Raw genomic sequence first — 13,479 nt, 5'->3', positions numbered from 1 at the left:
TTATATATTATTATTCCTTTTTTTTTTTTTTTTTGAGTCCTCTCCCTCTTTTTCTTGATGAGTCTGGCTAATGGCTTACCAATTTTGTTTATCTTCTCAAAGAACCAACTTTTAGTTTTATTGATCTTTGCTATTGTTTTCTTTGTTTCTATTTCATTTATTTCTGCTCTGATCTTTATGATTTCTTTCCTTCTGCTAACTTTGGGTTTTGTTTGTTCTTCTTTCTCTAGTTTCTTTAGGTGTAAGGTTAGATTGTTTACTTGAGATTTTTCTTGTTTCTTTAGGTAGGCTTGTATAGCTATAAACTTCCCTCTTAGAACTGCTTTTGCTGCATCCCATAGGTTTTGGGTCGTCGTGTTTTCATTGTCATTTGTCTCTAGGTATTTTTTTATTTCCTCTTTGATTTCTTCAGTGATCTCTTGGTTATTTAGTAACGTATTGTTTAGCCTCCATGTGTTTGTCTTTTTTACGTTTTTTTCCCAGTAATTCATTTCTAATCTCATAGCGTTGTGGTCAGAAAAGATGCTTGATATGATTTCAATTTTCTTAAATTTACTGAGGCTTGATTTGTGACCCAAGATGTGATCTATCCTGGAGAATGTTCCGTGCGCACTTGAGAAGAACGTGTAATCTGCTGTTTTTGGATGGAATGTCCTATATATATCAATTAAATCTATCTGGTCTATTGTGTCATTTAAAGCTTCTGTTTCCTTATTTATTTTCATTTTGGATGATCTGTCCATTGGTGTAAGTGAGGTATTAAAGTCCCCCACTATTATTGTGTTACTGTCGATTTCCTCTTTTATAGCTGTTAGCAGTTGCCTTATGTATTGAGGTGCTCCTATGTTGGGTGCATATATATTTATAATTGTTATATCTTCTTCTTGGATTGATCCCTGGATCATTATGTAGTGTCCTTCCTTGTCTCTTGTAACATTCTTTATTTTAAAGTCTATTTTATCTGATATGAGTATAGCTGCTCCAGCTTTCTTTTGATTTCCATTTGCATGGAATATCTTTTTCCATCCCCTCACTTTCAGTCTGTGTGTGTCCCTAGGTCTTAAGTGGGTCTCTTGTAGACAGCATATATATGGGTCTTGTCTTTGTATCCATTCAGCAAGCCTGTGTCTTTTGGTTGGAGCATTTAATCCATTCACGTTTAAGGTAATTATTGATATGTATGCTCCTGTGACCATTTTCTTAATTGTTTTGGTTTGTTTTTGTAGGTCCTTTTCTTCTCTTGTGTTTCCCACTTAGAGAAGTTCCTTTAGCATTTGTTGTAGAGCTGGTTTGGTGGTGCTGAACTCTCTTAGCTTTTGCTTGTCTGTAAAGCTTTTGATTTCTCCATCAAATCTAAGTGAGATCCTTGCCGGGTAGAGTAATCTTGGTTGTAGGTTCTTCCCTTTCATCACTTTAAGTATATCATGCCACTCCCTTCTGGCTTGCAGAGTTTCTGCTGAGAAATCAGCTGTTAACCTTATGGGAGTTCCCTTGTATGTTATTTGTGGTTTTTCCCTTGCTGCTTTCAATAATTTTTCTTTGTCTTTAATTTTTGCCACTTTGATTACTATGTGTCTCGGCGTGTTTCTCCTTGGGTTTATTCTGTATGGGACTCTCTGCGCTTCCTGGACTTGGGTGGCTATTTCCTTTCCCATGTTAGGGAAGTTTTCGACTATAATCTCTTCAAATATTTTCTCTGGTCCTTTCTCTCTCTCTTCTCCTTCTGGGACCCCTATAATGCGAATGTTGTTGCGTTTAATGTTGTCCCAGAGGTCTCTTAGGCTGTCTTCATTTCTTTTCATTCTTTTTTCTTTAGTCTGTTCCGCAGCAGTGAATTCCACCATTCTGTCTTCCAGGTCACTTATCCGTTCTTCTGCCTCAGTTATTCTGCTATTGATTCCTTCTAGTGTAGTTTTCATTTCAGTTATTGTATTGTTCATCTCTGTTTGTTTGTTCTTTAATTCTTCTAGGTCTTTGTTAATCATTTCTTGCATCTTCTCAATCTTTGCCTCCATTCTTATTCCGAGGTCCTGGATCATCTTCACTATCATTATTCTGAATTCTTTTTCTGGAAGGTCGCCTATCTCCACTTCATTTAGTTGTTTTTCTGGGGTTTTTTCTTGTTCCTTCATCTGGTACATAGCCCTCTGCCTTTTCATCTTGTCTGTCTTTCTGTAACTGTGGTTTTTGGTCCACAGGCTGCAGGATTGTAGTTTTTCTTGCTTCTGCTGTCTGCCCTCTGGTGGTTGAGGCTATCTAAGAGGCTTGATGGGAGGCTCTCTATTATTCCCTTTTTATAGTTGAGGAAACTGAGGCACAGAGAGCTTAAGTTCCATGATTAGGTTAATGACAGAATAAGGATTTGAACCCAGGCACTCAGAACCTATAGCTATACTCCCTATAGAACCTATAGCACAGAACCCATTGTGTTACTGCTTCATCATTATCATCTACACTAAAAAGTGAGTCATTTTTTTTTCGTATTAGTAAAATCAGCTAAATGGTTAATAAACTGGATCCAAATTAAACCAACACTGGTTTAACAAAAATAACCATTTTTGTATGTATTTTTCTTGTACAAAGGAGATAAGCACTTAACTATAACAATAAAATTCTGAAAAGTAGAAATAAAAAGATCCCAGCATACATATTGTGAATATTTTAGTTTACTTCTCGTTACAGATTTTCGTTCATTTTATTATGCTGTATTTGCTTTAATAAGTTTTTACCAATCATTGGAGAAAATATAGGAAAATATACAAAAGAAAAGAAAATTCATGAATACTCCTCTTCCTCAGAAACAATCTTGATAATATATTAATGAATTTCTTATAAGAGCATTTCCCTAAATCATTAAATATCTTAAAAAATATAATTTATTGCCTATATAAATTTCATCTTATAGTTATACCATAATGTATCCCCCAACTGTTAGACTTTTAGGGTTTTTTATTTTTATAATTATACTACTTTCATTTCATATGATATATACATTTATCTTATTTGTATACACTTTGTGAACATTTTATTGTTTATTGTAATATTCTATAATGTACATGGTCTAGTTTAATGTTTTACTGTTGGACATTTAGGTTGTTCCTAATTTTTATGTATTAAAAGTAACAATGTTGTGACTAGCTTCACATTCATAAATTTATGATAATTTCTTTTGGTTAGAGTCCCAGAATTGGTATCATTAGGTCATAAAATATGAATATTCTAATTGATTCCACTAAAGGGTTGTACTAGTTTACCCTGTCAGTAACACTAAGAGTTTTAAAAGGAAAAGAAACAAGAACAAAAGGTGAACAATCCAATTTAAAAATGGGCAAGGGCTTGAATGGATGTTTCTCCAAAGAAGATGTACAGATGAGCTACTGAGCCCATGAAAAGATGTTCAGGATCGTTAGTCATTAGGGAAATGCAGATCAAAACCACAGCGAGACACCACTTCACACCTACTAGGATGGCTGTAATTTAAAAGAAAATAAGTGTTGGCAAGGATGTGGAAAAATTGTAACCTTTGTACATTGCTGAGAGAAATGTAAAATGGTGCAGTCACTGTGGAAAACAATTTGGTGGTTCCTCAAAAACTTAAACATAGAATTACCATATAACCCCACAGTTGTACTCCTAGGGATATCCCTCCAAAAATTGAAAACAGAGACTCAAATAGATACTTGTATACAAATATGTTTGTGGAGCACTATTCCCAATAGCCAAAAGATGGAAACAACTCAAATATCCATTAACAGATGAATGGAGAAACCATATCTGTATATATATACAGTGGAATATTATTCAGCCATAAAAAGCAATGACATTCTGACGCCTGCTACAACATGGATGAACCTTGGAAACATGTTTAGTGAAATAAGCTAGACACAGAAGGACAGATTTATGTGAAATTTCTCAAATAGGCACAGAAAGTAGATTAGAGGTTACCAGGGCTGGGGAAGTAGAAATGGGAAGTTAATGTTGAATAGGTACAGAGTTTCTGTTTGGGAAAGGATTCTGGAAATAGTGATGGTTGCAGAACATTGTGAACAGAATTAATGTCACTGAATGGTACACTTAAAAATGGTTAAAATGGCAAATTATATTTTACCACAAGAAAGAAAAAAAGCAGATTATATCTAATTTAGAGTAGGCATGCACAACTATATCTTTTACTTCCAGTAAAATCTTGTTACATAGCTACGTATGGTTATATACTAAGGAAATTGATTTTTCTCTTCTAAAACTGAGATCTAAATCTAAAAGATCCATGACAGTCAGCATGAGTAGCTATGCATTTTCATCAAGGGTCTCAAACTAGTTTTATTCAATAAACTGAGCTTCAACTAAATCTTAGCCCTGCTTTGGGATAAGCCATTGTTTTGGCTTTCAGGTTACAGTCTAGTTGGGGCCAAGAAGAAATTGTGAAGGAATATAGTTACTTCTATGTATAATTTGGAATACGTTTATAAAAGTCATTTTTAATCACTCTTTAGAGTTCCTCTTATAACCAGGAGGAAATTCTTCAGGTTTAGTGAAGGACCTCCACGTGATGATCATTTCTCTTTATTCTGCTCTCAGTCAATTCTGTCTCTAGGTCCTCTACCCATACTTCTGTGTGGTGGCACCTAGCAGAATACAAGAGGAGACATTTACTGTATAAAACAGTGTTTCCCTCTTGCTTAATTGAAAACAGTTGTTCTGTTGATAAAGATTAAATATAAGAGGGCTTTGTGTATGTATGTGGTGTTTTAAAATTCCCAAAACTAGCAGTGTCTGGGACATCATAGTTACTTACTTAGGAGAGGTTGGATTTTTCTGTTAAAGTTAACTTATTAAGAGCAGCAGTTAAAGAAGCTGAAATGTTTCTTTTAAAGCTTAGTCTTTGCAAGATTTTATTTATGACTTAATTATTAACTCAAATCTAAATACTTAACTAATAAATGAAATAATGGAATAAACCATATGTAATCCAATATTCTGATCAGACCATTTGCTAATTTGAGAAAGATCTTATTGTCAAAACATGAAACCCCAGCTCAGTATTTAAAATAAAAAATCTGAATTTAATAATTACGGAAAGTTGTGGTGGTTAGACATAGGTTCACTGAGCAATGAAACTGATCATCTTACTAGGGTTTTTGGAAAAGAATGTTTTGGGGGTTGTGCTGGTTACTAAGTGAGAGTGAGTTAAAGTCAGTCTTAGAAGCCTCTTCAGTGGAGTGGATTCTGCTTTCTGTTGGCTGACTTTCAGAGGACACTGCTGTGTCTGTCACTGATTGGTTTTCAAAGTCAAGTTTACTGAAACAAGTTGTCATTCATCAGTTAGATTTAAAACCAGTCCTGGTGACTGCCTATTACCATGACTATAGAACACTCTTTTCCTAGAAATGGGACTCTTTAATTAGGTATGAATTCTAGTAGATTTGAGGAGATTGCCATTTAACATTGATCACATTTTATCAAAGACTTAAATAGGGACCTTTTTTAGGAGGGTCATTTTGTTAACCAGGAGAAATCTAAATACATGCAGCACACAAGCCAGCAGGAACCAGAGCCTTACAGCTACCATCAGGAATACTTTGGGAAGGTTTGTTTGTTTTAGTTGATACTTTCTCATTGACTGCTCTGAAGAAACGGGAATATTTCTATAAACCTAAAATACTACGGTAACATGATGGAGTTTTAAAATCTATTGTTCTAGAATTTAAAGAGTTATGTTTTCTTTATTAATGGGCATGTTGAGGATATAAAGAGTGGATACATTTAAGAACTGTAAAGCTCTTTGATGATATAGAAAGGTAAAGGTAAATTTTCAATTTTTTTCTTCATAGTCAATTGGTGTCAACACTGGTTTGAATATTTTCCTAATCCTCCTATCAATATTCTTAGTATGATAGAAAATGTTTTGGCATTTCATGACAAGGAACTCCTGCAACACTTCATAAATCATGATATAACTTCCCAGGTAAGAAATGTAAGGTTTTTAGAATAACAACTTATTTTGGAAGCTAACGTTGGTTCTGGTATAAATAAGACAGTATTTTCTTGAAAGAATATAATAAACATACTACTGTTATACTTTTAATAGTATTCCATTTTTTTTCTTCATTAAACTGCTTTCCTGAAAGTCTGTAAAGAAGAGCCCAAATTAGGGTAGTTTTTTTCATAATTATGTTCTTAATATAATGATTTTAGTATCTAAACCAAACGAGCATATTACCAATGGCTGTTATGACTTTTCCCTCAAGAACTAATACATTTTTTCCTATTTATTTTAGCTGTATGCATGGCCTCTTCTTGAAACTGTGTTCTCGGAAGTACTGACAAGAGAGGAGTGGCTAAAATTATTCGATAATGTCTTTTCCAACCATCCTTCGTTCCTCCTGATGACTGTTGTGGCCTACAACATATGTTCTAGAGCTCCTTTGCTCAACTGTAATCTTAAAGATGATTTTGAGGTACATATCCTTGTTCTTAAGTAGTGGTTCTCAAATTTCATTTATTTCAATTAAAAATCCATTTATTTATTGAGTACCTACTATATATGTCAGGTACTGGTGCCAGGTGGTAAGAATATAGCAGAGAATAAGTTATACCACTGCATCCTGGCCCTCACGTAGCTGTAGTCAGTTATAGCTTGACTGCTAGTCCTAAAATCATAGCTTCAGAGAAGAATCATGATAATATTGGAGTTGTGTGCTTTTTGCCTATTTAAAGGATGTTTAACAATTGGGTGGTTGTTTATTCTGTGCATGATCTTATCAGTGACCCAACTGGTCTGTGATAATCTGGATGCTTATTACACATGCAGAATGGTAACTATGAGAATTTTGAGGACAGTGACTGAAAGAAAGCATTAGAGGTCGTTTTTTTTTTAAATTTTATTTATTTATTTATTTTTGGCTGTGTTGGGTCTTCGTTTCTGTGCGAGGGCTTTCTCTAGTTGCGGCAAGTGGGGGCCACTCTTCATCGCGGTGCGCGGGCCTCTCACCATCGTGGCCTCTCCCGTTGTGGAGCACAGGCTCCAGACGCGCAGGCTCAGTAGTTGTGGCTCACGGGCCTAGTTGCTCCGCAGCATGTGGGATCTTCCCAGACCAGGGCTCGAACCCGTGTCCCCTGCATTGGCAGGCAGATTCTCAACCACTGCGCCACCAGGGAAGCCCCTAGAGGTAGTTTTTAAAGGGAGAGGTTCTTTTGGTAACAGGATGAATTAAGTTGATTTTGTTTGTTTGTTACTTATTCTGTGGTTCCTATCAAATTAAACTTCATTTTTACTTCATGATCACAAGATGCGTACATATATGTATGTATGTGTGTATATATATTAGAATTTGGATCTGCCAGCAGAACAAGATAATGTGGAAACATGTCAGATATTTTTTAAAAACCAAGGTTATTTTTAAAGGCTAATTTAGTTTTGAATTTACTTATTTTGGATTTTGAAGAAAAAAAATTCCAGTAGAAGAATTTATTTCATTGTCGAAGCAGTCTTCTATTATAAAGGAAGCCTTCATTTTGAGTTAAAATTTTAAAAGTTTTCTTTCAAAATTTCATAATATGGTTGTATAAATTTATTTTTTAAAATATGAAACTAGATCTTCATTTTAAAACTTGGGTTACGAAACGCTTCAGTGAATTGGCAAAAAAAAAATCCTCTTAAAGATAAATTCACATTTACATGTTTAAACTCGTTTTAGTTCTGCCTTAATTGCTTTACTAGGTAAATCTCAATTTAAACACGAAGTTTTCTTACAGTTTTTTTTTCACCATCGGAATAACCTGGATATAAGTGCTGTAATTAGAGAAGTTTATCGTCTCATGGATACCACGCCCGCTGATATTCATCCAGACAGCATGCTTGATGTTTTTGTGGCACTGACAAAAGGGCAATACCCAGTATTTAATCAATATCCAAAGTTTATTGTGGACTATCAGACACAGGAACGAGAAAGAATAAGGAATGATCAATTGGATTCCTTAAGAGAGAGGTAATCATGGAATGGTTGTTCTTTGATAAAAACAAAATCTAGTATAAATATAAACAAAATTTTTATGAAAAAGACATGTAAATTATTAAGTTGTATAAAATTAGAGTTTGAAGGATGGAAATATCTTTAAAGATATTCTTGCATATGGAAGTAAAACAATTACATGTTAATCAGGTATATACATTTTGAGTTTTGGTTGTTCTTGGACTTAAATTACTCAGTTTTCTCATTTGCATTTTGTTATAATAATAAATATTATGTACTCTAGGCAGGTAGTTGAAGACATGCAAGCTGAAGTAGACCAGCAAAGAGTTGAAGATGAAGGTTGGTACCAAACACAGGAACTGCTTCGTAAAGCTGAAGAAACAAGGAGAGAAATGCTCTTACAAGAGGAGGAGAAGATGATACAGCAAAGACAGAAGTATGTTTAACACTTTGAAAAAAGCTGGACATCTGAGTTATTTTAATAATTTTTATTTCTTTCATTATTGTGAAATTATATATAATTATATAGTTTCACTTTATATAGTATTACCCAGCTCTGCTATTTCCATTACGCAAATGTTTAAGCTAATAAAAAGAAATTATAATACATTTTTCAAAAAATTGGCATATAGTAAAATGTAATTCTAAAGCTATACTGAGTATAATATAACGTGCTCTGATTATTCAGAAGTAATACAAGATCTAAGGTACCTTTTACAGTGGGCAGAAGTGCCTTGCAACACAGTGCTGGGTAAATTGTCTTTAGTGGAGTATAATTTTTTAAATTGTGTTTTAAACGTATCTGTGTGACCTGAAAATGAAACATAAAATGATTCTCATTGTGCATTTCATACTTTGGAGGACAGGGAAAGAAGTATTAAATGCTTATTGAATAATACGTTAATAAGGCAAAATGTTTAAATTAGTTAAGATTATGGGATAAGCATTGAGACTAAGGCTGATTGTTGGGAAAATCACTTCTGTGTTTGTTGATTCTTATTTTTGGATAGGACTTTATGAAACAGATTTCTGGTGTGAGTTAAAAAAAAAATTACTGAACTGAGCCATTAGCCTTCTAAAATTCGAAAAGAATAAGCATACATAATCTTTGGTAACATCGGAGTATTTTGGGGCCTTCTTTTCTCAGATAAAGGATATTAATTGTATTGAGGTGATCTGAGTAGTAGACCTGTTAAAGAGAATTTCTGAGTATGAAGAAATAGCCAATTGCATGTGGACTTGTCATTTTCATGAATGCAGGCTTGTTTTGTAATTGAGCATTTTCATTTCTATATTATAAAAACCCATGTTATGATGGCACCAGTTGAATTGGGAAAGCGGACCAAAATCGGTGGCAGGCCTTTCATTGTTGTGAAACATAGTATTTTTCCATTTAAATATATATTGGGAAATGATTTTATTTATTCTTCTTGATGTATTTTGTGTTTAAGACTAGCTGCTGTGAAAAGAGAGTTGAAAGTAAAGGAAGTGCACTTACAAGATGCTGCAAGAAGGCGTCTTCTGCAGCCTCAGCAAGATCAGCGTGAAATGGAGCTAAGAAGACTGGATGATGAAATTGAGAGAAAGGTTTATTATTCTTAGTTCTCATACATTATCTCCATTAACTCTCATTTAAATGTAACGAACACCTTCAAGTTAAATATTATTCCTAGAGTTCACAAGGGATACTAAATAGCCCCTTTAGTTTTATGTAATTCCACGCCCCCCCGCCCCCAGCTATTCTTATTCTCTTTTATATTTCATTAATGGTTAAATATTTTAGAAATGCCAGGAAAATGAGTCAAGTTGATGAGTGTCCTTGATGACTGTTCTTTTAGAGAACCATGAAGTTAACTGTGAAGGGAAATGCTCCTTTTTAATATAAAAATTTACACATCACTAGTCTAAAAAGATTTCCATTATAAAATATATGGAGTTAAAATGGACCTTCTCCACTCTTCTCTCATTTCATCCCCAGAGATAAATTATTTTAAAATGGTTATATATCTTTCTCTTTTTTTATGGTTGCATAGTATTCCATTATATGGACATGTCATAGTTTACTTAACTAATCCTTTGCTGTTGGACATTTAGGTTGTTTGCAGTATTCTGCTGTACGAAACACTGCTAGATTGTACATTCTCGGTACAAGTCTTTGAGTAGTTGCACACATATTTTTGTTGAATAAATTCCAAGGTATGCCAGATTGTCCTCCAAAAATGAATCCACTTAGGTATTTTAAGAATATAAGAGTACCAATACCCTAGTCAATTTGGAGTGCATCAGTCTTAATATTTGCCAGTCTGATAGGTGATAGGTGAAAAATGGTTTTGTTTTTTGTTTTTTTTTTGTTTTTTTGCTAGTGATGTTAACTGTCTCTTCATTTATTTATCTTCATTTGTAGAACTAAAAATTGCATATCTAAATCGTTTCTCCATTTTTCTACCAAGTTACTCTTTTTCTTACCAATTTACACAGGCTCTTTTATCATTTGGGGCAGCAGTGTCCAATAGAAATATGATGTGAGCCACATGGGTAATTTTAAGTTTTCTAATGCCACATTAAAAAGTAAGAAGAAACAGGTGAAATTAATTTTAATAATATTTAACTCAGTATATTTGAAATTATCTTTGCAGTATGTAATTAGTATACATTGTCATTGAGATGTTTTACCTTTTGTTTGTACTAAGTCTTTGAAATCTAGTAGTCAGTTTATACTTGTAGCACACCTCAATTAGGACTAATCACATTTTAAGTGACCCAACAGTTATATGTGGCTATAGTGGTTGCCTCACAGCATAGGGTCAGGGCATTAATCCTTTTGTCTGTTGAGAATGTTTTGCTCAGTCTGTGTTTGACTCTAAGAATGTTTGCAGTGTCTTTTTTTCATCATGTAAAATATTTTAATTTTTGGATAACCAACTTCATTAGTTTTTTATGACTTCTAGGTTTTCTGTCATGTTTATTAACCTTCCCATTTAAGGTTATATTACCACTTATGCCTATTTTCTTCTAGTTCTGTAGTTTTCTGTTGTTTTTTTAATCTTTGATTATCTTTTTAATTATTTATTTATTTATGGCTGCGTTGGGTCTTCGTTCCTGCGCACGGGCTTTCTCTAGTTGTGGCGAGCGGGGGCTACTCTTCATTGCGGTGCGCGGGCTTCTCATTGCGGTGGCTTCTCTTGTTGTGGAGCATAGGCTCTAGGCGCACAGGCTTCAGTAGTTGTGGCATGCGAGCTCAGCAGTTGCGGCACAGAGGCTTAGCTGCTCCACGGCATGTGGGATCTTCCCGGACCAGGGCTCGAACCCGTGTCCCCTGCATTGGCAGGCGGATTCTTAACCACTGTGCCACAGGGAAGTCCCTAAGGGTCAGCAGATTATTGTGTGCCAGCAAATCTGACCCACCACCTGTTTTGTAAGGCTCGTGAGTTACAATGGTTTTAACGTTTTCAGTGGTTAAAAGAAAATCGGAATCAAAGAATAATAATACATGACATGAAAATTAAATTTTTTAAAACCTATGAAATTCAAATTTCAGTGACCATAAATACAGTTTTATTGGAAAACGGTCACACTTATTTGTTTACATATTTCTTTGGCTGCTTTCACACTACAATGGCAGAGGTGAATAGCTGACACAAACTACGTCCCACAAAGCCTAAAGTATTTAACTCTGAGACCCTTTACAGGAAAAGTTTGCCAGCCCCTGATGTGTCTGAAAATTGAATGTAAGGAATGAGTTAGGAACCAAGCTTACTTCTTTCCAAAGGCAAGTCAATTTTCCCAGCAGCATTTGTTGAATATTAGCAGTCATTTTGTCAGCTGATGGTTATTAAATGTTCAGTTCCCTTATAAACTTGATCTCCTTTGCTGTCTATTCCTAAGCCAGTACCACACTGTTTGAATAACACCTGTGTAATGTTTTACTAATTAGTAGGCCTAATTACCACAATTAGTGTGCCTTTTAAAGAGTTTTCTTCAGTATTCTCAAATGTTTATCATTTCAAATAGACTTTGAAAATTTTATCCCTCCCTCTCTCTCTCTGAATCCCCCCATCCTACTGGAATTTTTATTAGGATTGCATTGAATTTGTAAACTAATTAAGGAGTTTCAAACTTGCTTTTGATAAAGTAGTAAATATTTAAATTTTTCTTAAGATTTTCGTTCATCTATATTAATAATCTATTATCTCTCTTATAGCATGAGATAATACTTTGTTTTGTTTAAAGCCAATTAATTTTAAATTGATTTTTAAAATCCATGATTTCTTTTAACTATCTCATCTAGTAAATGAGGTTGATAATTCATTATTCTAGAAAATCTATGTTCTTCTCCAAAAGTAATTCAGGCTTAGGACTCTATCTCTTTATTCCAAACCCCCTTGAGATAGCGGAAGGCAGCTTTTTGGTGAAAGAATCCTGCCAAGTCCTTTCAGTGGCACGATCTAGCCTCTGCCTCCCCTTCCAGCCTCCTGCCCTTCCATCTCCCTGGTCTGATCGTGAGCTCTGACCCTGCTAAATAGCAGAAGCTTCTCTACTCACCGTTCAGGCGCCAGCAGGAAAGACTGCTTGAGTCCAAAGTGACACGTACAAGTGACACAGACATCTGTTAGTAGCAAGCAAAGTTGATCTGTTTTGCTCTGGTACATAGCTGTTTGTATCTCTGAAAATTCATGAGCAAAAGAGCTTCTGTAACTGAAATTCCTAAAAAGCATTATTTGCTATGCCAAATGTCTCCTCCACCTCTTAGCATTATAACTACTCTTGCTTCATCAACTCAAGTGTCCCCACCTTTGAGCTAACTGCTTTCTCAGGAACCTCTTTAAGTTGAACTGGTTTTCAGTCCGTGGTTTTTTTACTCCTTGGATGCATGTCCTTGCACATCCCACTATACTCTCATTTTTACTGTTTGTTTCTCTGATTATATGTATTTGATAGTTTGTCTACAATATCTAACATTTTGCCTTAAGCGTGTAAGTAGTAATGCAATCATTAACCGTTTACTGGTTGGATGAAATGATTAGGTTAGATGTCTCATGGGTTATAGTTTGTTTTGTTTTGTTCTGAAACACATATCATGTTATTCTCACTCCTAAAGAACGAGCATTTTAGGCAGCCAAGTATTTAAGACAGTTCCCAGGAATCTCTATCTAAAGAGTTCCTGATCCAAATCCTCTAGTGTATAGGAGTGAAAAGCTCCCAAGTAATCAAATTTTGAGAAAGGTGAACTTTAAATTGGCTAAGTCCAAGCAGGGCACATACAGGTTGAACAGTCCACAGTAAATTTTAACTTGAAATTACTAGTTGCCAAACCGAATTTAGAAAAGTATAGAAGTTTAATCAAAAAGAACATTAAATAAATGTTATATCGAATAAGATTAAACATTTTATATTTTTATCCACTGTGAATTTAAATTGCTCAAGTTTTTCTAACTCATAATATGGCTAATGTAATATGGAAAGAACTGCCATCTGTTCTCCCAGTCTGGGCAGATGAGCATATGGT

At 34.6% G+C, this 13,479-nt stretch overlaps 1 protein-coding gene across 6 annotated transcripts in view; it reads left to right on the top strand.

Moving 5' to 3' along the window:
- The window catches only part of TBC1D31 (TBC1 domain family member 31), a 66,577-nt gene that overhangs the window by 37,733 nt on the left and 15,365 nt on the right, over nucleotides 1-13,479 (top strand). For all 6 annotated transcript variants that reach the window (XM_036830919.1, XM_036830918.1, XM_036830917.1 and 3 more), the window contains 5 exons: nucleotides 5,832-5,965; nucleotides 6,279-6,458; nucleotides 7,756-7,988; nucleotides 8,257-8,409; nucleotides 9,425-9,560. In XM_036830919.1, the coding sequence (XP_036686814.1) occupies nucleotides 5,832-5,965; nucleotides 6,279-6,458; nucleotides 7,756-7,988; nucleotides 8,257-8,409; nucleotides 9,425-9,560 (836 nt within the window). The remainder of the gene's footprint in view (nucleotides 1-5,831; nucleotides 5,966-6,278; nucleotides 6,459-7,755; nucleotides 7,989-8,256; nucleotides 8,410-9,424; nucleotides 9,561-13,479) is intronic.

Source organism: Balaenoptera musculus, chromosome 17 (genome assembly GCF_009873245.2).
Source record: "Balaenoptera musculus isolate JJ_BM4_2016_0621 chromosome 17, mBalMus1.pri.v3, whole genome shotgun sequence".
Classification (NCBI taxonomy): domain Eukaryota; kingdom Metazoa; phylum Chordata; class Mammalia; order Artiodactyla; family Balaenopteridae; genus Balaenoptera; species Balaenoptera musculus.
The sequence above is the reverse complement of the archived record's forward strand: the minus strand, read 5'-3'. Positions and strand labels throughout refer to the sequence as shown.